The sequence below is a fragment of the Gopherus evgoodei genome, chromosome 4 (genome assembly GCF_007399415.2).
Source record: "Gopherus evgoodei ecotype Sinaloan lineage chromosome 4, rGopEvg1_v1.p, whole genome shotgun sequence".
Classification (NCBI taxonomy): domain Eukaryota; kingdom Metazoa; phylum Chordata; order Testudines; family Testudinidae; genus Gopherus; species Gopherus evgoodei.
In genome coordinates this window covers 52,108,156-52,135,840 of record NC_044325.1, presented here as the reverse complement: position 1 = coordinate 52,135,840, position 27,685 = coordinate 52,108,156, and the positions used below count along the sequence as shown (strand labels likewise).

Genomic DNA, 27,685 nt, shown 5'->3' with positions numbered 1-27,685 from the left:
CATAATACAGTGCTGAGCTGTAAACTCATGACAAAGCCCTAAACAGGCATATTCACTAGCTAAAAGGGGACTAGACACCTTAAAAGAATAAATAGATTTGTAGTTCTTATAGGTACTTAGAGGGCAGAAACCTGAATCTGTGGTTCTCCAGCTGTGTGTAGGTTTTTCAATGTGTCTTTGTAGTTTGGGAGATTTGTATTAGCCATAAATGACAGAATACTGTTTACAATAAACAATCATCTCTGTTGTATGGGAGCATTGCCAGAATTTGAGTAGTTAATTTTATGCATGTTTACAGTACACAGCAAAAACTCCCATTACCATGTTACAAATAGATTATGGTTTTGTTTAGTCTTTCATACAATTACAAAAGTGGCACATGTTAAATGAGAGTAATCAGAATTTAATTAAACTTCTGAATAAAATAACGCTAAATGTGAAGTCTGTCAGATACAATTATGCCACTCCTAAGTGAAAAGTAGACATTTGCCTCTGTTGAAAAGGTTGCTAGATACAGGTTATCTGTTTACTCACCAGATTTCCTGAAAGAAAATAAGAATATAGTTAAACATGGTCTTTGTCTACAGGTGTCTAACACTTTAATGAAGTTCTGATATTAACGTACTATGCTTTTCCTTACTCAAATGTTTATCGGGCCGGGCATTTGTGTGCACAAGTCACAATGGTGTTAACAAGTCCAATTCAACTACCATTGACTTCACTGGGGCAGGATTGGGCCTGGAGGGAGTACACTTTTAAAGCATCCACACACAATGGGGGAAAATAGATCCCTTAGGGTCTAAGCAGAATACATCATCCGTCTTCCTACACGTCAACTCCAGAGGAATGCAGATTCTGCCTTTGCAGTAAGGCAATTCCTTAAGCAGAAGGACTAGCGTGCCACAGTCTCCTGTAACTATGCTATCCTGTTTTTGTCAGTTAACGGAGGAGGTGTGAATGCAGCACATGTAGGCATACATGAGGAAGGGAGGATTCTGGGGAGGATTGTATTCAGGCAGCTAGCCTGCACAGCCAAAACTGTGCTATTTTTAGAATGCTAAACTTTGGTATGCCTATCTGCTGCATTCATGCCTCCTGCCAAGAGTATCAGTGATGACTTGTCACTGGGCTGCATTGGCACTGAAAGTTACTACCCCTTCTAGGACTGCAGCAAATGCCAGATGTGAGGAGGACATGATGATCATCATTCTGGCCTAGGGCCTCACCTTCAAAACAATTTTCCTGTGAGCAGAGATGTGGCTCTTTCTCGCCTTCTCTGAAGAATATTGTAAATAGCCTTTTTCTATCCTTATGTTCTCAGGGGGATTCGCCTCTAATCACTGTATGTAGGGTTAATCCTTAGGCCATGTGGTATGGGTATGACTGCACTGCAATAACTGCCCCTCTTCCCCTGGCACTGAATCTCAGAGCCCAGCTCAGCTGATTGAGGCTCATGGAGCTATAAAATTGCAGTGTAGACATCTAGGCTTGGGCTGGTGCCTGGACTTGGAGACCCCATGAAGGGTGGGGGTCTAAAGCCCGCAGCAAGTGAAAAAACTCATGTGAAATAAAAAATAAAAGCTCTCTTTAGAAAGTCTAATACCAAATATTTATTTCCTGTTTACGTTGGGAAATATTTTTTATTTGATGTTCTTCCATTGTGTAGTCGCTATTTAGCATTCATTGTAAAAGACAAAGATCAACCCTTCAGAAGTTTTAAAATCTAAGATTATGTGGAGGAATGTCCTTTCCAGCCTTAGTGTTCTTCTAGGATATTGTGATGAGGTGCGCCCCCCGCCCCCGCCAGCCCTGCAAGAGATGAATTAGGCCAGGTGGACCCAGTCAATCAATTAAGATGCAAACAGAGGAGGTTTAAGCTCAGTGAAGGGCACTACTTACAAGGAATCTCACCTGTGGGTGGGGGAACATCTGGGGCTTTTCTAAAGCCAGGAGTCTAGAAACAGTGGATGAAGGAAACCTATAGTCTTTCTCTGAGTTAAGAGGAAAGGAAGGGTAGATAGGAATCCAGAAGAAAGGGTTTACCTAGCAGGCCTTAAAAGGGTAGGGTGTGTGTTTATGACTAGGAAGACTGATGAAGAAGGAGCTTAAGGAAGCACAATAGAAAGTAGTTTAGGGAAGAGAACAGCAAGATTGGTGAAGTCCCAGACCTTAAATACTTGCTATAGGGCCTTGGACTGAAACTCAGAGTAGAGGGTGTGCCTGGGTTCTGGAGTAGTATTGCTAGGGACAATGAATAGGAAGACTGAGGGGAGCGACATAATCGGGACAGTGGGCATGAGGATTGCCTGATGTCCTTGGTACAGAAGGACTTTGAAAGACTCCCCTATTTGCATCTTAATTCAGCTCTTTCAGGGCCCTTGTAGGGTGTATACATCCCATCTCTAGGATCAAATGTTAATAGGCTATCAAACTGGTTGAAAATCCTACGCTTTAGGATAGTTTAGAAATGCAAAATTTTTAAAACTCCTCAGCAGTGAAGAGTCTATGAAATATTTTAAACTACACTGAAAGTCTTACAGGAAGCAAAATAACTTGCCTGGATATGGTCTACTATCTTACATGACGCAATGAATATTCATTAGTGATTTACAGGCTTCATTTTTTTCTGCTCTCCCTTAGCCATTTTACTTTCCACATAAAACCAAATGAAAATCAAGATCAGCTGGCAGTTATGTTTGATTAGAAACTTACGAAAGAAGTGAGACCAGTAAAGCAGGTACAGTATTGTCTCAGTTAATACATCTTCTCTACTGAAATTATGGGCTGACACCTGACAAAATAAACCTCTGTGGTTGTTTAGATTGCCATTTGTTCTGAATTTCATGTGATACTGCATCATGCGAGTAGGAGAGTTTTACCATCATGAAAGTGATTTGAGGCCAGCAAAACATGATCATAAGACAACACTGTCCTATGGTGATGACATGTTTGTGGCTGCCATCATTCTGTGTAGTGGTGTGATGACGCTTTATGGAATAACAGTGTTGCAATAACAATATGAAGATGTTGTGCCAAAATGTCATGAGAGAAATCAAACTTCAAAAGATGGCAAACCTACTCAGCCCACTAAACTTTGACAAGTTTCTTGGACTCGTCAACTAAAGAGACTGCTGTACTCTGGGAACAAAGTAGCCTGTCTCCAGCAACTGCCAAATAACAGATGAGGCATTCTATTACTGCCTCTTTAGACTTCACTCAGTTCTATCAGGATGCATGGAAAACAGTTCATGGGAATGACATCAGGGGTTTCCTATTCAGAGCATTTCCTAATGACCCATATATATTGTGCTCTTTCTTGGTTGGCTGAACATCAGTATGCCTAGGAAGAGATTTATAGGAGCTGTGACCCAAAGATGTTTTTAAGTCTTCTGGACTGACAACTGTATTTCAGAGTTCAACCACATAAAGTATGTCTACACTGAGATAAAGGATCCATGGTATGGCTCTAGGCCATTAGAGAGAATATATAAACTGTGCTGTAACTTTTGATGTCTCAGAACCATTTAAAAGGGTCTGATCTTTTCCTGGTGCACAGAGAAATTACATAAATAGTTCCAAGTAGCATAAATGGGATGTAATGAGATAAATGTCACTAGCCTCTGTTTATCAGAAGCTTAGGAGTGGATGACGGGATGGATCACTGTGATTGCCTATTCTGTTCATTGCCTCTGAAGCACCTGGCATTGGCCAGTTGGAAGACAGGATACTGGGCTAGATGGACCATTGATCTGATTCACTATGGCCATTCTTATATTCTAAATCTAACCCTGCCACAACAAGGAGAAAAATATAGACCTGTAAGTCTAGGGGAAAAACAGTGCATCATCGCTGTCAGCCCCAAAAATTATGCCAGAGTTGTAGACTAGTGTGGCTTATGTCTTACATCTGAAACATCTAGAATTTCTTGGAACTAGAGGCGCAAGTCCCAGCCAGGTGACTGCAGCTCTTCATTCTGTGCAGTAGAGGAGTCAAGGCCCAGGCAGTGTACTGAGTATGGGTCTTTTGAATTAAACCTTTGAAAACTGAAATTGTGTATGCACTCTATGGACATCAGATATTCATAACACTTTTTCATAAACAGGGGTGTTCTCTTCAGTAGCGTCAGTCAAACTTTCCTTACTCCCTCACTGCTTTGCAGTGTGCTAGCTGGCTGCTATTCCCTCCCCCCTAAAAAAAACCCCAAAAAACGGTGGTTACATATGGAACTATAGTGGCCACAACTATGGGTAGAAAACAAAAGTAAAAAGTCTTATGGGCCTTGTGAAGGCATGGAGTCACCAGGGCAGGGTTTCTCAAACGGGGTTGCCGCTTCTGTAGGAAAAGCCCTTGGTGGGCCAGGCCGGTGTGTTTACCTGCCCTGTCCGCTGGTCCTGCCGATCACAGTTCCTACTGGCTGCGGATTGCTGCTCCAGGCCAATGGGAGATGCTGGAAACTGGTATTTCTCATCTCTAATGGCTAAGAACTGCTAGCGATCACTGGAACTGAATAGGGATCCTCCATAATGGATTTCAGACACTCTCGCTCATACTGTGCCTATCTCTACACAGTATGTGTGTGCATTGTCAAGGAGGTTGCATTAGGGAAGCAATGATGGAACAGATTGACAAGATAATATGCATGTGAGGGATGGTTTGGGGAAATATTTGAAAAAAAATGTAACCAAGATACCTTTGATACAATGACCTTTTGGCATGCAACTTTTCTGTTTTTATCTCTTGTATTTAAACTGCAAGCTTTTTAAAGCTATCTTCCTATGCATTTTTTTTAAAGTGTAGATACAGTGAAACCTGAATTGACTAGTCTTTGGATACTACTACTGTATCAATGTCAAATAATGGAAAAGCAGGAAGCGATACAGCATCCTATCCTCGGGAAGTAGTAAAAATTCCCTTAACATCCATTACATCTCTTCAGCACTGTGAAGAACACTACATCACATTTGCTATAACAATATATTATTTGTTTAAGAAATTAATTCTTGTAATATCGTCATGATAACATGTATATACATAAGGTTTGGGAACCACTGTGGCTGGAAAAAAATACACACACAGAGTGCTCTTCATCCATAGTATTTGTACAAACTATGGGCCAAATCCTGCTAAACTTACTTATGTGAGTAAACTTTATTCACACAAGTATTCCTCCTGCTGTCAGCATGAGACAGAACTGCCGACTCAGGAATTTGTACAATGTATATTCAAAAGTTGCTTTGCCCCCAGGTGCAACTACCTCTGAAGTGACAACAATAACTGCACAATACCACACTGAAAATCAAAAAGAGAAGAATACCATAGCCTTGTGAAATTGGAGGTAGAATTTCATTATCCATCTTGAATTTGGCCAGGGAACTAGGATAAACATCTTTGCCCATGCAAAATGTGCCACAAATGGTCAGGACTTAGGTTTTATTTTTCATCTGCTCCAAAAACACTGTGATGCAAGATATTCTGTAAACAGACAACATTCAGTCATCATTTGAGTTCATTGTTTTACACAGGATAGAGACTGATTCCCCGTAATATCCTTGTAGGCTTCAAGTGACACATTTGCTCTGCTTAATCTCACTTACTCATATTGTATCATATTAAAACTAATTGTTTTTCACACTTTATTATTAAACAATTTAGTGGTCTTCACCTGCAATGAATGCTATTGTTATCCACTAGAGGGAGCATAATGAAAAGACTTAAATAAAAGATTAAAAAACAACAACAAAAACCTGAGAGAGTCTGGGTATCTTGTGTAGGACAGACCAGAGTGATCACTGAGCCAAAAGTTCAAGAATGGCTTCCTTATGGAGCTTCAATGCTGATGCAGATTCCTTCAGGCAGGTGAATGTGGTGTGTTGTGGAACTGACACAAGGGGAAGGAAGGGCATTCCATTCTACAAGAACTGTACAAAGGAACAAAATCAACAAATAAAAAAAAGACAGTCCCTACCCCTAAAGAGCTTACAATGTTAGAATGTTCAAATTGTTCTTGAATTCTATAGTCAGTTGCCAGGACCATGAATCTTCTGAAAGTAAGGATAGAAAGAAAGCTTGTATCACTAAAATAGACACATTTTACATTATTGTGTATTGTAACATGATGTAACTGTACTACACTGATTTAAAATATTTAAGAGACAAAACCACTGGCCTTGATTTCAGAAATTGTGACCAAACCCCATTTGACATAGTCAGTAATTCAAAAGCAGAATAATGGAGTCCAACACTATTCTAAGGTTGTAAGCTCTTTGGGGGTAGGGACTGTCTTTTTTTTTTATTATTATTTGTTGATTTTGTTCCCTTGTACAGTGCTTGGCATACAGTCCTGATCTATGCCTGGGGCTCTTTGGTGCTGTCATAATAATAATTAAAATAAAATCATTTGGCAGAGAGTGGGTAAAATGATTATTTTTTTTAAATTACTCCCCTTCAAATATGGAAATCTCTCTTCTTTAGTTAGTCAGTCACTCCTATTGAAGATTTTAATATTTGTTTGTAAATTTCTAAGAAGAACGTGTGGCCCTGTGACTGAAGGGAATAGTCAACAAAATAAATCTTAGTATCTGATCCAAAGAAACCTGCTCCGGGCTGCAAAAGCTCTGTAAAATCACCTGGATCTGGATCTGGATGTATGTTTTTGCTAAATTAGAATATATTAACTTGAGAGATTTACTGACTGATTTTTAATAGTTTTCTTTTAAATTAGGTTTTCCAGCCATTCTTGACTGAGGAGGACTGTAATGAGTAGGATGAGCCAAGATCACATGAAAAAGCAATATGCAAACTATATGGGGCTCCTATTCTGGAAGCACTGCAAACTTATTTAGCCAAGCATGATTCTGAAGCCTTTAAAGGGAAGACTTTATTTTTTTTCTTTGTTTAAGGATTGGCAAAGCAACCTAATTATTTAATTGCATGCAAACAACTTCCCTGTTCTTACATTTATTAAGAGTTAGCATGAATGATTATGCAAAACAAATCTGTCATTAGTTGCTCTCTATTTTTTGCATTGTCCCTGTTAATATGCTGTTCAGACTATGGCAGAGTATAATAAGCAATTCTACTTCTGAAATAAAAATTCTATATGTGAAAGTACAAAGAAACCTCATTTTGTTCTGCATGGATTTTTGAAATCACACATTGTCTCAAAATACCATGGACCAAATTTGCTGCTGATATTAATGGGCATTTCACCAAGCCATGCTTCTGCCCCAGCTCCAAAGCATGTGTTGCCATGCCCAGTCTCTTTCACGAAGGTTTATTTCTTTAACAGAGGTTAGCAAACAAACAAAAGTATTTTAAAGTTGATCCTTGACCCCAACCTTTGAGGTCACCCCTTCCTGGAATTTCTGGCCCTCTAGCTCTTGGCAGCTTCCCAGTCTCAGTTGATTCTGCTCCTTTCTTGGAGCAAGAGCCCAGTGCTGCTTCCCTGAGTCCCTGGCTCCAGACACCAACCATAGACACTAGCTCCACTTCAGTGGGGGCCTTTCCTCCCAGGGTGCAGCCTGTCTCAGTTCAATCTCCCCCATCTGCTTACTAGCAGCTTTTTATAGGTCCAGGTGTAGTCTAGCCCTCTTTAATTAGCTGGATTGTGCTCACCTGCTCGGGTACTGGGGGCACAACTCCAATTAAAATCAGTGCCAGCTTGATATCTAGACTTAGCAGAAAAAAGTGCAAAAAGAGATTATAATGAATGTAATAATGATAATGGGTCAGATTTAGGGTCTCTCCCTACGTTACGTCCCTACACAGGGGCCAGACACACCTGCAATTCTTGTTTCTGAGTATAAGAACTGCTCCATCTCAAAGGTGATAGTAAGGGGCAAAAGGAATGTTATGACACTACACATCCTTCCACATGGGCCAGCAGTGTTGGATGGGTTCAGAAGGGATTAGAAGCCACATCCTCCAAGGTATGTCTATACTATCCGCCGGATTGGTGGGCAGCGAGCCATCCAGCGGGGGTCAATTTATCACATCTAGTCTAGCTGTGATAAATCGACCCCCGAGTGCTCTCCCATCGACTCCTATCCTCCACTGCCATGAGAGGTGCAGGCAGAGTCGACAGGGGAGCGGCAGCAGTCGACTCACCGTAGTGAAGACACTACAGTGAGTAGATCTAAGTATGTCGACTTCAGCTATGTTATTCACCTAGCTGAAGTTTTGTAACTTAGCTTGATCCTTCCCCGGTGCAGAGCAAGCCTAAAAGGCTATCATAGTAGCTGCACTTTCTGGGAACTCTGCCTTGTCTGAAGCACAAATGTCTCCCAGAATTCTTATTCCTCATAATCACTGCAAAAGGTTTGTATGGATAATATTTAAGAAGTTTTGTGTGTCTACTGGAAATTAAGTTGTTAAAGTCTTGAAGTTAAAGGCAGGTCACCAGGAGGAGACGACAAGTTCGGTTCAGGCAAAGTGTAGTAGACAATTATATCTACCACACTTGCATCCAAGTTTTAAAATCACAGACTAAGGAGCTCATTGGATCATTAATGTTGATTTTCAATAACTCTTGGAACACTGGAATAGTGGGCCTAAGCAATTTGGGGAAGGGATGGCAGTTGTCAGTAAAGCACTTAGCACATTTTTAGTGCTCTATACATGATTAATAATGATGCATTTGAAAAAATTAATAATTCATATCTTCATTTATAAGAATAATTTCAATTGCTCAGTCTGCTGACCTGAACCACAATCAAAGTCCATCCTGTCCCAGCGGCTCCAAGCACTTTGCTTACACTAGTGCTTCTCAAGTGGAGATGTACCAAATGTCACAATGGTCAGAAAATTTTAGGAGGAAAAAACGTACTGTGGCCAAGGCCTATTAGTAGAAAGCCATAAAAAGAGAGACACCATTAATGGAGGTTCATGCTGCCAAGCCCAGGTCTATCTTTCACTGTCTTCACTTCAAGAAGAGATTCACCAGGTGAAGTCCCACTTTTGCATTCAGATCCTGAGCATACCAGAGCCTACTGGTACTCTGTTATCTTAAGACCTGGGATGAGCAACAGTGCCTGTAGAAATTTAGGATGAGAAAGCAGACCTTCTCTACCACTGTGGTGAGTTAGTTTACGTCCTACCAGGCCTTCAGGATGATATCTCCTCTCACTGTGGAAAAGAAAGTGGCAATTGCCACAGAACTGATATTAATAGGGCATCTATCTCCTCTTTACTCCTCAGTGATCCTGCATATACATTGCTTCCCTGGTTCTTGAAGCCATATCCTGATTATACAAACCCAGATCGAAAATGATTCTACCACAGACTCAACTGGTGCAGGATAATGGTGGTGGGTGCATTTCAAGAAAGCTGAAGATGTCTGACTTCAAAAGAGTGCAATCAACAATATGGCTATCAGACTATCTGCCTTTTGTATTCAGCATAGTATTTGTATTTGTGAAGTGTTCAATATGCTACGGAGTAAAAAGGCAGCACGCTTTGTAACAAATTATGCACTGCTGGACAGACAAGCTGTATAACCTGAGCTTGTTGCTCATGTGAACATAATCTGCAATAGGCATGCAACCAAAACAAGAGATGCCGTGTTCTCTTATTTTGCCCGTGCAGGGATAGAAGTGGATATAGATTAAGTTGATGCCTAATGTAGATAGAATTAAATGTTAGCAATTGCTGCTAGTAGATATCTTTTTTTCCTGTGATGATTTTAACATTCTGTAGTAGGTATGCTTTTTATCATAACTTTATTAAAGTTATAAGTGTCTGACAAAGAGATGTTGTAAAGTAATTGGTGATATATGGATGGTAAAATAAAATATGTTTATTAGACTCGACACAAAGATAAATAGTGCAAATAAATGTTATTAAACACACAGACTTGCAGACCAGTTTCAATAAGTAATTAGTCCCATAAAAGAAACCTAAAGACAAAAAAATGTGTTTTACAAACTACAGGGACATGAAATTTATACCTGGGCATTCCAGTTCTCTTCTCCTGCTCTTTTAGCATTCATGTAGTTGACACACTCTTCACTCAAAGCTCATTACAGAGATGGGTAAGTACCGTTGTTTCACTCTTACAGATGGAAAAACTGAGGTGCTGTAAGGTTTAGTTGATTTGTACAATGTTATATATCACATCAGAGGCAGATAGGAGCAAAGCCCAAATCTCTTGGTTCTCAGACCTGTGAATCATAGAAGATTAGGGTTGGAAGAGACTGCCAAAGGTTATCTAGTCCAGCCCTTTGCTCAAACAGGACCAACCCCAACTAAATCATCCCAGCCAGGGCATTGTCAAGCCATGCCTTAAAAACCTCTAAGGATGGAGATTCCACCACCTCCGTAGGTAATCCATTCCAGTGCTTCACCACTCTCCTAGTGAAATAGTTTTTCTTAATATCCAACCTAGACCTCCCCCACTGCAACTTGAGACCACTGCTCCTTTTTCTGTCATCTGATACCACTGAGAACAGCCTAGGTCCATCCTCTTTGGAACCACTGCATCATGCTGCTAAATAACCTCCAATCCACATTGGAATCAAAACTTTTTAAAAGAGACCATTTAAAAAAATCAGTTATTAAAAAGGTTTTCCTAAAAATCTCTCACTCTCTCTTCTGAGATGGCAAATGTGGCCTTTGAAAGCTATCCCAGTGTGCCCAAATGTGCCCCATACTAACGCTCTACAAACTATTGTAATAATTTTTGTACAAAATATGCCTTGTGAGGTATCATTTTAAAACTAACACTGGTCAATAATATCATAGTGAAATGTATATAGCAACATTATATGTAAAGTTATGAATTCCCCCTGTATATTGTTAGCACATGTTCAAACTCACATAGGCCTGACTAGGCAGAAGTTGTTAAAACAGGTCTATCCTAAACAAAGAAATGTGTGTTTACCTCAGTTTACACTCCCTTGAAAGGGTCTGTTTTCCATTTGTTTCACATATGGATTGTGTTTGATTTTCCCAGAGGGCTGAGTCACTAAAAAACCTGCCTGAGGTTAACTACCAGCAGGGGTCAGCACAAGCAGCAACAGAGGGAATGCAGGCACAAACACATGGCTGAGCACGGGCGCTCACATGAAGTGTGTGGACCCCATCACAGTGGACTACAAAAGCAAAGGGCAAAAACACCCCAGGTTATCTATCTATCTTTCTCTCCTTATTTCACCTAAGAAGACAAAGGAACCAGCCTTTTGACTGTGGGAGGGATATTGACATGAAAATGTAGTTCGCAATGTTGCTGGGAACATGTGGTGAAGATTTTTCTTTGAACAAAGTCTAGTTTGTTAATTTTTAGCTACTAGAAAAAGTTTTATCTTTATTTCTCTTGGAACCATTTCTGACTTTAATACCTTTTACTTGTACTCACTTAAAAATCAGCTCTTTGTAGTTAAATAAACTTGCTTTATTTTTTAATCAAAACTAATCCAGTGTTGTGTTTAAACCAAGCTGTTTGGTAACTCCATTTAAAAATAGCAGGCTGTTGGATATTGACCCCTTACAGGAGCAACAGACTTATAATGTCTGAACTGTCCATAAGAGGGCTCGGCAATGCAGAACACATGCTTTGGGGAAAATTTGGAACTTGGAGTGTGTTAGGGTCAATCAACAAGTAGTAAGCCAGAGTTGCAAGGTTGCTGGAAGCCAGAGTGGAGCTGGTGTGTTGCTGACAGGCTGCTGGTATCAGAGTTGCTGGACCAGGACTGCAGCTGTACACAGGGGCAGCTCTAGGGATTTTGCCACCCCAAGCATGGCAGGCAGGCTGCCTCTGGAGGTTTGCCTGCAGAGGCTCTGCTGTTCCCACGGCTTTGGCGGACCTCCCGCAGGCATGCCTGCGGGAGGTCCACCGAAGCTGCAGGACGAGCGGACTCTCTGCAGGCAAGCCGCCGAGGGCAGCCTGCCTGCCGCCCTCGTGGCGCTAGCAGAGCGCCCCCTGTGGCTTGCCGCCCCAAGCACGTGCTTGGTGTGCTGGGGCCTGGAGCCGCCCCTGGCTGTACACAGGCACTTGGGGTGTGACTTGCATGCTGTTTGGATGTTTGTGAGCAGCCCAGGTTGGAAGATACAACAGCAAAGCTTTGTGAGGCTACAAAGGTTGCAGGCAGGTGGTGACACATCCCCTCACTGATTGCATCCTGGAATGTGACACCTAGCAACTTTAAATTGTTCTCAAAACCAATTTTACTTTGTGTAAGGTTAGACAGGGATTAAAAGGACAAGAAACTTGCCCAAGTCAGTGTTAAAGCTGAGTGGAAAGAGTGTGGTGCAGCTCTTTGCCATTTTTTTTTTTTACATTTTGTTGCCTTTATAGTGATGTATAGCTAAAATGTATGCAAAATGTTAATATTGTAATACCTGTTTATTTTCTGTGATATGCATAACATTTTGCACTACTTTAACATTGGCTCCAGCTACTCTAGGAAGGTGCTAACACGGCGTCCCTGGTTAGTGAAGACAGGGTCTTTGGAATATAACTATGTTGGAGTTCCAAAATTAATAATTTTCCAGATGAAGTACTGGAGACTTCAGTATTTTTTTGCCTCTTTGGTTTGCATTAGAAGTAAGTTTCTGGGGAACTATTTGACATCTGCACATGCCTCTGTCAGTTCTATGCAAAATGTGCTTCTATTGTTAGGACAAAAATGGCAATGTGAGTGAGAGTCATTTGTTGGTTAGCAAAAATATTGTATTCCTATCTTTTAATTTTTCTGTGGCTGTCTGAGATCTTTGAAGCATGAACTAAGTCTTTCTAAGTTCATGTGTTTCAACAAAATGCTTGATTATCTGTGTCTTTTAAAAATATAGGACAAAAAATAAAACATTTAAAAAATGATGATAAAAATTCTCCTGAGAGTAAAACTGTAGTCCTGTTATAATAACATTTTAAATTGATTTTAGAAAATTGGAACCATCACAGACTGCAAGTATCTACAACAGTGGAACACTAACTACACATTTATATTTGAAAACGAAAGGTGTGAACCTGCAAGGGTCTGAATTACTTCAGTGTTAGCACTAGCATAGAATAAGGACTATTCATGAGCATAAGGGTTTGCAAAATTGGGGCTTGCATGAGAACTTGGCTTAAACTGAATTCCAAAGAAACTGAATTAAAATACAGTTTGGCTGGCCTCTGTAGTCAGGACTTCAAGAGTATTTTTGCCACAGACCTGACTTTCCTCTCACACTAGTTTTACACTAACATAACTCAACAGACTATAGTAGACTCAACAGATTATAGAATATTGATTTGCTCCTGCTTTAAACTGGTGTAAACAAAAAGGTCATTGTGTCTTAGGTTTTCAGTCTTTTTCAGGGGACTATCCACAATGCAAAATTTACTATGTTGGGGAATTCTGTATAAATAGGGTTTGGCCTTGCCAGCATAGACAGCAACAAACCATGTTGTGGAATCATGGGCATCACGTGGGTGTCTCATGAATAAGACTGTGTGTCTGTCACAGAGATCACGGAAGTCATGGTGCCCCAGAAGCAGCTGGCATTATCCTGCAGCTCCTGACCTAGGCCGAGGGGCCATGGGGGCTCTGCATGCTGTCCCTGCTTGCAGGTTCAGCCTCTGAGGCTCCCATTGGCTATGGTTTCTGGCCACTGGCAGCTGCGGAGCTGGAGCACAGGGCGGGGCAGTGCACAGAGCCCCCCCAACCTTCCCTTCCCCAGAAGTTGCAGGGACATGTGGAGCTGGGTAGGGAGTCTGCCAGCCACACCAAACGCACCCCCAGCACCAGTGGGGATCCTGGCCCACCTCCCAGCACCCGCAGACTCCTCCCCCCGGAAGCTCCTGCAGCCCCCTGGCCCAAGTAGTAGTTAGGGGTATATAGTACAAGTCATGGACAGGTCACAAGCTGTGAATTTTTGTTTACTGCCTGTGACCTGTCCATGACTTTTACTAAAAATACCTGTGACTAAAACGTAGCCTTACTCATGAAACAGTATAGTGTGATCAGTCCCATTTTAAGGCAATAAATAACAACTCTATGAAAGATGTGTCAAAGCTGATTTTTTAACGTATGCCACCACCCACCAGTGTTTCCTTCGTGGTATTGGTAGTTCTGCAACGTTAAGAAGGAACTATTTAGATTATGCTTCTGTCACAGTTCAGAGCACTTGCGCACGTATGACCCTTCCATGGTCCAGCATAGGCATCCACTTCTACGCTCCTGTCTTCTCTCTTGAGCAGTGGCCTGAATCTCTCTCCCTCTTGAATGAGATTTTTCTAGGCTGCACAGTTCCCTGCTTACACTGTGAGGTCACCAGCAAGTGAGACTGCCTAAGCAGACCAGCTTTAAGTTCTTCTCAGAGGCTATAAACACTGTAATTGCCCACTGGTATAAAGAACTACACAGCTTTTCATAAGCAAGCACTTTATTCTTAAGGTAAAGCATTACAGAGAAAGCATATAAAAACCTACCTGCATGCTTATAAGCTTAACAAAGATCACCCCAGCTCCAACGGAGACTTGCGTAGGAATCAGTCCTTCAAGCATCACAGAGGGGTTTTCCTGGGGTTCGGGTTCATAACACTTGTTGCTCAGAACATTTGTGACTCTGGGAATCACTCCTTTATGCAGTTTGGGCTTCTGCTCTTGTCCTTGCATAGGGGAGGAGCAGTACACAAAGGGCCCCTCGTCAAGGCGAACTTAAAAAGGCTGAGTTCTTGCACAACCAGAATGGGTCAATTTGCATACACCTTCTGGGAAACCCACTCAACTAAAAGTTTATTCTTGTCTAGCACATTGTTTAAAATAATCCTTTGAATCCATAACACTTCCCAACGTTTACATTAGTCGTGTCTCCCCCTACAGATAATCTCACAAGAATCCATAAACATTTAAATTTTTAATACAAAGAATTCCTAATTTACTTCAGTAAGATGTCCACAATATCACAGGAAACTATCCTGTCACAGCTTCTTTCCATGGTCACTGCTTGGGAATGCACACCCTCTATTGGAACATAGGAATTGCCATACCACCTCAGACCTGTGCTATATTTAGTCCAGTATCCTGTCCCCAACAGTGACCAGCATAGATTCGAAGGCTAGACGAGTCCTTTGGAACGTCTCTAAAATAATTCCTAGAGACGATCTTTAGAACACTCAATCACGATTTAAAAGTTGTAAATTGTTCCAGTGGTTAATTACTCGCACTGTTAAAAGTTTCTACCAAGTGCTTCAGTGGAAGATGCAAGAAATTGTCACCCCAATTGCTCCCTTAAACACCAAAGCAAAAGATTTTTATATCTTTTTTTTAAAGCATTAACTAATTTTTAAAGCATTCTTGCTAGTAGTTTCTTCTCATGGCTTGCAAAGTATTAGGGAACAAATGTGGGGGGGCGGGGAACCCTTAATACATGAAGAGACCGTTATCTTTAGCCTGTGCCAAAAGAGAAACAGGATGACTCTGTATTCACAGGCGCCCGTGGTAGACACAGACCTTGTGGCGCCATGATGATAAACTCTGACGAAGAAACAGTCCCCTCTTGTTTGAAAATGTATATTGCACGGTGTGTGGCCCTTGCCTATGAGCCAGTATAATGCCAGGACCCTGCCTCCGCAGCGCCAAGGTGCACGCCAGGCAAGGGTTTTGCCACTGACACACATCCTCCCGTGGAGCCCTTTAAATGTACAACTCACACGGGCCTGAGGCAGGGAGGTGCTGAGCAGCCTCCGCTCCCGGGGCGGGGGGTTGAGTTCAGCGCCTCCAGCGGACGGCCCCTTTCTGAAGGAGCGACGCTCAGCGGTTTAGACAGGGCCCGGCAGCACACGGGGAAAGGGGCGGGCTGCTGAGGCGGCGTTAAGCGGCGCCATTTCAGCGCGCCCGGCGCAGGAGATGGTGTCCCACGTGTGGTGCCGGGTACTATGCGCCGGGCTCTGCCCCGTGGCTCTGTGCCGCCTGCAGGGCTGGGGCAGCGCCGCCTTCTCCTCTCGCTCGCTGGTAAGTGCAGCCAGGAGGAGCGGAGCCGCCGCGCCCGCTTCCCTTGGCGCTGGCTCCGCCCCGGCTGTGTTTGTGCGGGCGGCGGGGCGCGCAAACACCGGGGGTGGGGTACGTCTGCCCGCGCCCGCCGAGCTGCCCGGGGAGCGCTGGGGCTACTAGCAACCGCCACAGGGACTGTGGGCTGGATCCCGAGGGGAAATAGGCCCCGTTTTGGGTCCCTGAAAGGCCCATTCGCAGGACTCCAGCCCCTAGCGTAGGGGATGCGTTCGCCTCATAGTGGGTCAGGTCTCGTGCTTCGTGCCTGCAGGGAATGGGTCTCACAGTGCCCTCACCCCCTCGGTGCTGCTGGGTCCCTCTGGTCAGGTCCCTTGAGGGAGCGGGTCCTCCCTTTTCTGCCAGTCCCGCGAGAGCTTTATTTCTTAGGGGCTGGGCAGCACCGGCCATGAGGATGTATTTGCTGCTCATGGTAAGGGGCTTTCTCTTAGGGCTTGTTTACATGGGGGAAATTGATCTGCATAGCTGGAGCAGAATAACTTTTGTGCTGTCGCTGTTTTGCTGTTGGGGACAGGCTGCTCTGGAATGAGGTATCAGAGGGGTGGCTGTGTTGATCTGTATCCACAAAAACACAGAGGAGTCTGATGGCACCTTAAAAACTAACAGATTTATTTGGGCATGAGCTTCTTCAGATGCATGGAGTGAAAATTACAGATACAGGCATACATATATATTGGCACATGAAGAGAAGTGAGTTAACTTACATGTGGAGAACCAACGCTGAAGGCCAGTTCAGTCAGGGTGGATGTGGTCCACTCCCAGTACAGTAACTACTCACTTAAAGTTGTTCCAGTTAACGTTGTTTCATTACTGATCAATTAGGGAACATACTCATTTAAAGTTGTACAATGCTCCCTTCTAACATAATTTGGCAGCCACTGCTTGCAGGAAGAACTGCCAGTTGCAGCTAGCTGGGGGAGGGCAGGGGCTGGCCAGAGGGGGGGGCAAGTGGGGCAATTTGTCCCAGGTCCCACAGGGGCCCAATGAGCCCTGGCCTGGTGGTGGTCTGGATCTTCAGCTGCTGGAGGCCCTTCAGTTGCTCCAGGTCTTTGGCAGCATTTTGGGAGAGGGGGGGCCCTTCAGTGCTGTCAAAGACACAGAGCGACTGAAGGCCCCCCCCCCCCCCCCGCTGAAATGCCACCAAAGACCCGGACCACCACTGGGTGAGTACAAGTGCTGCAGCTCCCCTGCTTCCCCCCAGGCCTCCTGAATCCTCGGTGGCCCTGGTGGGGGCTTGGAACCAGTGTGGACGGGCAGCCCCCTTATGAGCTCCCTGCTACCGTAAGTTCCCTGTGCAGCAGCTGCCCAGCAGGCCTGCCCCCACTGAGATGTTCTGTTCCTCCCCTCTGCCTTGGAGCTGCTCCCTGAGACTCCTACTTGCTGTGTGGGGGAGAGGGGAGGAAGAGGGGGGCTAATGTCAGGGTGACCCCCTCCCCCCTGCTTAACCCATCTTCCATAGAGCAGGGGTAACACACCACATGGCTAAGGACAGAGGAAGCTTGCTGGTAGCAGCAGCTGTGGTCTCAGCAAGCTGATCTGATTAACAAGGCAGTGTACTTAAAGGGGAAATGCGCATCTGTCTCACACACACAGTGTGTGTCTCTGTCTCTGTCTCTGATGATCTCTCCCCTCTCTCCATTCCTGCTGCCTTGTAGACTGTGAGAGTTAACCCTTGAGGGCTCAGCCGGTTGCTAGTTTTTCATTAGCAGTAAAGCATTCCCTGGAAAATATCCCACCCTCTGACTTCTCCACCTCAACCAAGCTTCACAATCATCATCACTGTGTACCAGCATTAAATTGTTTGTTTAAAACTTATATTCTGTGTATGTGGATATAAATATATATAGTCTTCTTTTTTCTGGTGAAAAAAAATTCCCTGGAACCTAACCCCCTCATTTACATCAATTCTTATGGGGAAATTGGATTCACTTAACATTGTTTCGCTTAAAGTCACATTTTTCAGGAACATAACTATAACCTTAAGTGAGGAGTTACTGTAATTGATGAGGAAGTGTCAATACCAAGAGAGGGAAAATTGCTTTTGTAATGAGCCAGCCATTCCCAGTCCCTATTCAGGCCTAAACCGATGGTGTTAAGTTTCTCTTTGAAGTCTGTTTTTGAAGTTTTTTTTGTTGAAGAACGGCTACTTTTAAATCTGTTGTTGAGTGTCCAGGCTTTTGTATGTTACCATTCCTGATGTCTGATTTGTATCCATTTATCCTTTTATGTCCAGTTTGACCAATGTACATGGCAGGGGCATTGTTGGCACACGATGGTGTATATCACATTAGTAGATGTGCATGTGACTGAACCTCTGGTGGTGTGGCTGGTGTGGGTTGGGTCCTATGATGATGTAGCTAGAGTAGATATGGGGACAGAGAAGACAACAGGGTTTGTTACAGGGATTGGTTCCTGGGTTAGGTGTTCCTGTGATGTGGGGTGTAGTTTCTGGTGAGTATTTGCTTGAGGTTTTGGGGCTGTCTATGCGAGGACTGGCCTGTCTCTGAAGGCCTGTGAGAGTGGGGGATCGTTTTCCAGGATAGGTTGTAGATCGTTGATGCGCTGGAGAGGTTTTTGCTGGGGGCTGTACGTGATGGCCAGAGGTGTCCCTATAACAAACCCTGTCCACATCCACCCTGACTGAGTTGGCCTTCAACACTGGTTCTCCACTTGTAAGATAACTCCCTTCTCTTCATGTGCCTGTATATATTTATGCCTGTATCTGTAATTTTCATTCCATGCCTTTGAAGAAGTGGGTTTTTTACCTCTGAAAGCTTATGCTCAAATAAATTTGTTAGTCTTTAAGGTGCCACCGGACTCCTCGTTATTCTAGAATAGTCACTCCTTTGGAGTAATTGTTCTTGAATAAAGTCACATTTATTCTGGAATAGAGTGGCCAGGGGAATTAGACCAGAATAGCTGCCGCTCAATAGTTACTCTGCTATTGATATGCTGTCGATTTCCCTCTGTAGACAAGACATTAGTCAGGCAACAGGATCCAGAAGAGGAACTGCCAATGGTAGAGTGTTTTCTGGGTTGGCCCACAGACAATTTTCCAGAATTATAGGGCCTCAAGTGTCTATTTGTTATATGTTTGTCTAAGATTGCCCCGGTGACAGGCAAGACATTGACTGGCATGTGTGTATATGGATCAAACTCCTAGCTGAAATTCTTTATATACTATACAGTAGGGTGTCTGCAGGACATAGAAAATTTTAGGATCTGATTCTGTTCTTGTGTAAAATCAGTATAAATCAGGAGTAATTCCAGTGACATTAGTGACGTTACACATGTAAAACTGGTTTAGTTAGATTCAGAAAAAGTCTTAGCAACAGTGGGTAATTTTTAACATTGATAACAGTGGTTCAGATTCATTGGTGTTAGTAATGTTGGGATCCCTACTGTAGAAGGGCCACCAGCACCCTCTGCCTTTTTAATCAGTGGGTCAGCTTGATTTACTCTTCTGAGTAGGATTAGATGACATGGTGCGTAAAATGCCAATGGCAGCTGGTGGACCATCTATACCTCACAGGCCCTGGCACCTGGATTAATATAAGTAAATGAGAATTTCTTCCTTCCTTCTCACATGATTGTAGAGAAAAGCACAAAATAAAGAGAATCTAAAAGTTAGAAATTTCAGGATTTTTAAGTTAAACTCATAAATTTTTGGGTGTGCAGTTTGTGATTTTTGAACATTTTGAGGCTGGCAATACTTCACCAGTTTTGCGCACTTGTAACTTCACTGACGTCAGTTGGATCACTCCTGAATTAGGCTCTGATCTTGCAAAATGTATATGAGTAACTATACACACAAGATAATTCCCACTGAATAAACAGGACTACTCTCATGCGAAAGTGTAGGCAGGGCCACTGAGTCTTAATGTGACTGTTAATTTCCTGGAATCCAGCTTCTTTGAAATTTTTTCTTTCAAAGACTACAGGACTTGCACATCTATAACAAAACAGTATATATGTGCAAAAAGAACAGGAGTACTTGTGGCACCTTAGAGACTAACACATTTATTTGAGCATAAGCTTTCATGGGCAGCTCATGAAAGCTTATGATGAAATAAATTTGTTAGTCTCTAAGATGCCACAAGTACTCCTGTTCTTTTTGCGGATACAGACTAACACAGCTGCTACTCTGAAACTAGTATATATGTGGGTTTTTTTTGTTTTGTTTTGGTTTTAAGTCATCAAGCACCAATGATGAGTTTCTAAAAGAAAAACGTGCTCAAATCATGTCTCGAGGACTTCCAAAACAAAAGCCAATAGAAGGAGTTAAGCAGGTACTAGTTTTTGCTTCTGGAAAAGGGGGAGTTGGAAAATCAACAACAGCAGGTAAGTTTTTGTGTTTGCTCTGTCATCCATTTTTATTATTGTGCTGGTATTTATTTCTGTTTTATAATATGCATAAGAGCTTGGTATATTTATACAAATACATCAATAAACAAAAAAAATTACACAGACAGTAAACAGCAAAATAAAAACATGCGTATTTATTTTTATTAAAGATCTGCAGGGCAGCAGTATTAGTAAAAACTAAAAGCATTTAAAAAATCTACTTTACTTTTCAGCTCTTAGGCAATTTTTTGTATTTCATTCAGTCTGAAACTGTGAAACTGCAAGTCAGTTTCATTTCTATTCAGTCTGCAAGAGTTTAAAAGGACACTGTCAGTTTGAATGTTTTTCATCTATAATTAATTGTGCATATAACGCCTAAGATTATTTTAACAAGATTGTAGGGGGCGGAGGAGAAAGCATCCCTCTGTCATTCTGCATTTGACAATCACAACACTTTGTGTAAGAGTCAGTTTCACTGTGTACCATGTAGAGTTCATATGCCTTGATCCTTTAGTCCAGTCATTTTGGATAGATCCTTACACCTCTGCAGGGTCTCCCTGTGTTCAAAGTAGCTCCGCATGGATGCAGAGGTCTGCAGGATCAGGATCTAAGTTAGACCTCCATTGTGCAAGCTGCTCAGTGCAGGTGGACTTCTGACACACATGGAGACTCATTTTCTTCAGTGGGAGGCGGGGATCTGCCCATATAGGGAAGCTGGCAGGATAAGGACCTTTTGTCAGTTTTCTCAGTTGTTTTTGTGGACATTACCCAAGGGAAAACAGTACAGTGATTCAAAACCACAAAAATTTGTAGGGGACCTCACAAATCTATATAGTACCTGAAATGGCTTTGACTCATTTTTTTCCCTAACTAGATTTCAAACTAATGATTGACCTTGAACTATGATTCCTAGGCAATAGAACTGTGATGTTACATTTGGGCTAATAACACTGCAGAGGTTTGTTTAATACTACTAATAAAAAGTCTTGTTGACATTAAAATTACTTGGGGAAATATTTCTCTTTGTAAATCCATTTAAAAATCTCTCTTCCAGAATCTATATTAAGAAGGTAATATCCCTTTAACTGAATGTTGCCTATTTTTTTTTAATATGTATTTCTTGGTGAAATCCTCAGATTCTATGTTCTAAGTCTGTATTCTAAATAAGATGGTCATAGCTCTACATATATGTAGAGCTAAGTTCATTTTCTGGGTTGCCAGGCACAGAAAGGACAGGCTGTTAAATTAAAGAAACAAAAACAAAACACAGACGTTTAATTTGGAATTGCCATAATGATTGTAAACTGAAGTATTGAGTGAATTTCCTTATTTTAGATTTCACCTCTTTACAGACGCATCATGAAGAATAATTAATTTGTGCATTACTTTACAATGTGCTTGCTGGCTGGTGATTGTAATTCACTGTTCTTAGTTAGGTTGTTGATAGTCTGGTTTGTAAAGTTGGCTTTCCAACAATAAAAACAACTTACTCCTTTATGTCCACAAATGAACATGGCTACTTATTGGTGTCTGGATGAAGTTAATTAAGTTCTCTATATATATTTTTTAAAATTATGGGCAGAAATGCCAATTCTTTGATCATATAAATGGACTGCACTCTCAGACTACATAACTAAGTAATAAATATCAAAGATGTAGTTTAAATCTAAATTCACCGTCCAAGGATTGGTGTTTTGGAGCTATAGTCTCCTTTCAATGGGTATTGCATATGTATACTGAGAAGATAAAGCAGTCTCTGGGTGCTCATTTGTCAAAATGAGAATAAATTTCAGTGTTAAGATGAATATCTAAAGGTCAAATAATTGCAGAATTTTTATTCAGCCCATTGCATCGCTGCTGAAATCTGGGATTAACTTGCCTTTAAAGTTGTGTACCTTGTCCTTTTTGTTAAAGGATGCTTGGGGAGATATTTCTACAGATTTATGCGACTGCTTTGCAGACCTCAGCACCCCATCTTTGACTTCTGTATCTCTGAGCCTTAGTTTCCCTCATTTTTCATTGCTTTTTTAATAGCATTGGGAGAGCTGTCTACCAGCCCTATGCCACCACTACATAGCCATGTTAAAGTGTGGTGTTGTGTGATGGTCACTGCTCCTGCCCTGAAGGGCTTGAAATCAGCCCTTAAGAGGACTGCAGGGGTAAAAGCAGCCCTGGAGAGGGCTGCAGCTCTGAAAGCTGGGCTGATTGGGAAGGAGCCACAGCTGTAGCTGACTTAATAGGGGCCCAGCTGGCCCTTATAAGAGGGCAGTGAGCCCAAAGCCCACACAGTCTCTCTCTGCCTTCAGAGAGAGCGGGGCCTGAGTGCAGGGAAGCTCAAGGTGCCCAGAGTGAGGCAGGGCTGGGGAAAGGCCAGAGGGGCTGAGAAGCTCCAGGCTGGCAACTCCCCAGGCTGCAGGACCTTGTCCAAGGCCCCACAGAGGCACTGAGTTGCAGAGAGAGGCAGCAGGTCCAGACCCAACCTTGCCTATGATGAGTGCCTTACACTGTAGTCTGCCCCAGGGTGCGGGGGCTACTTGGTGACTGACAATAGCCTACGACTAAGGTGAGGTGGGGATAGGGGGTGGGGGTTCCCTGGAGAGGGGAGACCCTGAGACTAAGGGGTGTATGGACAGGGGGCAGCACCCAGACAACGAGGCACTGGGTCCAGGAGGGACACGGAGGCCAAGTGAAAGTGGAACATCAGCCTGCAGAGGGCGCCCAAACAGCTGGAGAAGAGCTAACTCCCAGGGTGACAGCAGGAGGTGCCACAGCGATGAGTCTCACCTCGCTACACGCGGCCGTGGCCAGTGCTTTAACGTTGCCAGTGAAGACATGCCCAAACTGTTGCAGTGAAGGCAAGCCTTAAGAACTAAAGTGGCAATTGTGATCACATATTCAATATTTATATTAGATATCTCTTCCCTTCTTGTAGAGGTTCATAATACTGTAAAATATTTGGGAAATAAAATTATGCTGTGATTAACTTTTTTTTCCTTTCCTTCCTTACAGTAAACATAGCCCTTGCATTAGCAGCACATGATTCGGTAGGTGAACAATTAGTTATCAAACTTAAAATAAACCTAGTTTGTTGTGAGTGATGTAAATAAAAAGTTACTAGTGGGGGCCACTAGTTAAATGAAATCAAAGTATTTACTCTGAGTAAAATGCTATGAGAAATAAAGGAATTTACATTTTATGTTGATTTGTTTATTTTGTTGGCACAGTGAATGAGTCAGTAGTCCTGATCCTTCACCTGGGTTTGCTAGCACTGTCCTCTGCCCCTATCAGTGTCTCTGTGAGTTTGCTGGATTCTTCAAGGGCACATAGGTCCATACTAGTGGCTGTTGGCACAGGTTTGAGTTTACTTTCTCATGATACTGATTTGGAAAAAAAAGTTGTGTAGGTGATAGATAATGGTAACAGAGGTTTACTCTTCTATGGGAGCAATTAATATACAAAAATACTTGAAATGAAAGGCTGAAGAAAAAGGAACTAAATGTCTCCCTGAAGCCTTAAATCAGTTTTTTATAAAGGCTAACACAAGATTATTACTGTAACTTGTGATATCACAAAGCTAAAATTGTAATGTCAGGTCAGAAATGGGCAGCTGGAACCAGCGTACTGTTAAGAATAAGAGGGCTTTACTATGCTCACCAGCCACTGTAAATTGGGAAAAAACAACGAGGAGTCCTTGTGACACCTTAGAGACTAACACATTTATTTGGGCATCAGCTTAAGTGGGCTTTAACTCACGAAAGCTTGTGCCCAAATAAATGTGTTAGTCTCTAAGGTGCCAGAAGGACTCCTCATTGTTTTTACTGACAGACTAACACGGTTACCACTCTGAAACCTGTAAATTTGGAATACTTCCATTGAAGTAAGTCAACTCAGAAGTAGGCCAGGTTCTTTGTCTTCTGCAAGTATCCGTTATATCTAAGAGCAAAGGAAGATCTATAAAATACTGTTTGTATGGATAAGGCATTAGCTGCTGTACAGAGCAAATACATATAGGACTAGATGCAGAAAGAAAGTTAGGCATGATGATGCCTAAATTTTAAGTGCCTACAATATCACTGGGATTCATCAAGCCTGAGTTAGGCGGCTAGGGCTCTTTATGCAATGAATGGGGAGATGTAGACACGGCCAAATAGGATGTACAAAAGCCAGCATGCTAGGTGACAACCTGCCTAAGCTAGCCAATGGGAAGTGCCAATGTGAAGGTTGTGTTCTAAGCCCTACCCCTTAGCAGTTTGGAGCCCAAGTCCAGGTTGAAGGGAAGCGCTTCCCTCTGTTTGGGATTCTCAGCTGCAAACTCTTTTTGGGGTTAGATGCATATGCTGCTTTTACAAGAAGCTGCGGGAGAACAACCTTCCTCATACCTTTTAGCCCAGTGGTTAGAGTTCTCATCTGGGATTTGGGAGATGCTCAAGTTCCTCTTCCATTGGAGATGGGATTTGAACAGGGAGTTGCAGTTTCTGAAGGGAATGCGCTATCTACTGGGTTATGGGATAATCTGATGTAAGGCTCTGCTGGTCGCTTCTGTTGAAGTTGTTCTACTGTTGATAAATAATTTTACAAAGTCATTGGAGCAGGGAGCTGGATTCTAGCTCTCCCATCTCCCTGGGGAGTGCTCTAAATAAAAAGCTAGAGTGATCCTCATGCTTGCTCTCTTTCTCTCTCTGACCCAATGAGTTTTTCATTATTTTATGCTCAGTGGAACAGTTTCAACAGGAGAGATTGAGAGAGCACTACATCAGAATATCCCATAGCCCAGTGGTTAGGACATTCACCTCAGAGGTGGGAGATGCTTGTTCAAATCTCTTCTCTCAGGAGGATGGGGGACTTGAACTGGAGGGTCTTGCTCATTGTAGGTGAGTACTCTAACCACTGGGTTAAAACTTAAGAAGGAATTGGTCCTCTTCCCCTGCCATATAGTGAAAGTGGGATATTTTTTTGTTTTTGATTTCTGTAAGGTTCTGCTGTTACTGGGGTTTTGGTGTGGTAATGGCAGCTGACCTGCCTGGCAATGGGTGAATGTTGTACTTTTCTAACACGTTTATACATTTTTTTTATTTAATCAAGGAAGTTTGTTTCTGTCACTGCTTTACGTCATTCAAAATGATAAGGTGAACACATGAGCAGGGACAATTAGGAATTAATATGCACAGACTTTCCCTCAATATAGTTATCTATATTAGTTCAAACTTCAATCACTTTTTTACATCAATCTGTACAGACTTAAATTAAATCTCAGGTAAAACTTCCTAACTGTAAGAACAGTAGGACAAGGGAACAGATGGCCTAGGGAGGTTGTGGAAGCTTCTTCACTGAAGTTTTTCAAAAGGAGGCTGGATAGCCATTTTTCTTGGGTGGTTAGACAACAAATCCTGCATTTTGGCAGGGGATTAGACTAGATGACCCTTGTGGTCCCTCCTAACCCTATGGTTCTATACTGTGGATAATATCCATCCCCCATTTTATAAGTGGTCATGTCATTCATAAGTACGATGTATTGGCACTAAAATTCCACACCTCTTCCCCAAACACCCTACTTGCCCCTGTACCCTGCCCTCCCAGCACATTCATAAAGGTACTATTCCCTCTCTTCCATTGGGCCATACAGGTCCACAATGTGGGAACACAAAGCATCTCTGACCTCTGTTACCTGGATGCATCCAGCTCCAGATGTGGTAGGTGTTCATTCAGCCAGAAAGTGCTGGTTCAGTGGCCCCTCAGTGTCATAGGTCTGTTCAGAGGGAAATGGCTCGCCTCTGGCTTCACAAAGATTGTGAAGAGCACAGCAAGCCACGGTAATGTGGACAGTGTTGATGACACTGGCATTCAAATGGTTCTGTAAATGTCTCCAATGGGATTCAATCTCCCAACAGCACATTCAACAACCATTCTGCACCTGCTGAGTGTGTAATTAAATCCTCTTTTGCCTGGGCCTCTGAAATCAGGGTATGGATTCATAAGCCTAGTAAAAAGGAGGTATGCAGGGTCCCCCAGAATAACAGTGGGGACAGTAATTCCATTTATGACAATGTCACTTGGTGACCGGGCCACGTAAGGTTCGAGTGGCTATTTAATGGGGCGGAACAACGGAACACGGCAGAATTGGGTTTAAAAGCCAAATGGCTGCATTTATTCTTCTTTAATTAGTAAAGGGGACAAGTTAAGCTTGGGCCAGGGAAAAAACAATTTATCAGCTAGAGCTATTATCTATTTAAACCATACACTTCTTCATACAAAAAAAAAAAGGGGGGGGGAAGCAAAGGCAGGGAGTATAGGCTATAAAAGTAACCACTTCTTCTATACACAGAATAAGGAACAGAAGAAAGGAGGCAAGGAGCGGGGGGAGTTAGCAGAGGCAGAATACTTGTAGAAGTTACAAATACGTACCACACTCCAAATACAGCTGACCAGCAGCATAGGCACCGAGTACATAACAAATTAGGGGATGTGGTTTTATTTCGACACGACACAACACGAGCGGGAAAAATCCGGAGGAGACTCCTGGCTAACAGGGTGATCAGAACTCTCAGCTAACACGTGGGGACTCCTGCTGATTTTGGCGCGGGACATAGTTTTGTTTGGGGGTCCGTACTTGTGTCAATTTTGGATTGGTTCCCTTTTTACATGTGTTGGCATTTGATTGGTTCCTAGCTCCTTTGCCTTCCGGGTTCCGGGCTGGAGCCCCTTACGTCAGCAGAGGCTGCACTCGGCACACTGCCTTCCTTGTCCAAGACAGGCTTTCATGTCCATATATGGCTCATGGGGGGTTCACCGGACACACTACTGGTGCACCTGGCACACTACTCCTTTGTTCCTGACATGCTTGCATGTCTGCACACAGCTCTGGCCTGACCGTCAATTGGCCAGGCTGCCAACTTGAGCAAGGGTTTAGGGTTGCGACATGCCCATGTGGCCGATTGTCGGTCCGCTATGAAAGGGATAGCCCATGCCCAGGAAGAGGGGGTGAGCCTAGGAAAGGGGTAAAAATTTAGATCGAAGACTCAGTGTCCAACTGGTCGGAGGGTTGGAGTGGGGAGTATTTAACTTGAATGGGAAAAGCAGATAGAGCTTTAACTATGAAGGCTTTAATAATTGTAAGGCCTAAACAAAAAATAACAATAATAACTACTGCAATAATTAACCATTGCTTACGGGATTGTGCCCAAGATCCTAGTCCCCACCCCAACAAAGTGGTTTGCCATCAGTCCCAGGATTGGCGTTCATCACGGATGCGGACGGCTAGTGATGACAGCTGCTGAGAGAGAGCGGAGACGTTGTTCCATCTGGGACGTAGGCGAAGGCAGCACTGGTCCTTGAAGTGGGGGTCAAGATTTTCTAGGG

At 42.9% G+C, this 27,685-nt stretch overlaps 1 protein-coding gene and 1 long non-coding RNA gene across 6 annotated transcripts in view; one reads left to right on the top strand and one right to left on the bottom strand.

The window, feature by feature from the left end:
- Positions 1 to 9,049: 9,049 nt before the first annotated feature.
- LOC115650013 lies at positions 9,050 to 11,828 on the bottom strand. Its single transcript, XR_003999980.1, has 3 exons — positions 11,699 to 11,828; positions 10,813 to 10,818; positions 9,050 to 9,063 (listed from the first exon to the last, which is right to left on the bottom strand). It is a non-coding gene; the product is annotated as an uncharacterized LOC115650013 (long non-coding RNA).
- Positions 11,829 to 15,739: 3,911 nt separating this feature from the next.
- The window catches only part of NUBPL (nucleotide binding protein like), a 151,177-nt gene continuing 139,231 nt past the window's right edge, over positions 15,740 to 27,685 (top strand). Inside the window, exons 1-3 of one of the 5 annotated variants that reach the window (XM_030559322.1) lie at positions 15,740 to 15,931; positions 20,179 to 20,326; positions 23,339 to 23,373. In XM_030559322.1, the coding sequence (XP_030415182.1) occupies positions 15,827 to 15,931; positions 20,179 to 20,326; positions 23,339 to 23,373 (288 nt within the window). In that variant the 5' untranslated portion in view covers positions 15,740 to 15,826. Of the gene's footprint in view, positions 15,932 to 20,178; positions 20,327 to 23,338; positions 23,374 to 27,685 lie in introns of those variants that run through there. The other 4 variants (XM_030559321.1, XM_030559323.1, XM_030559324.1 and 1 more) reach the window with 4 other exon arrangements.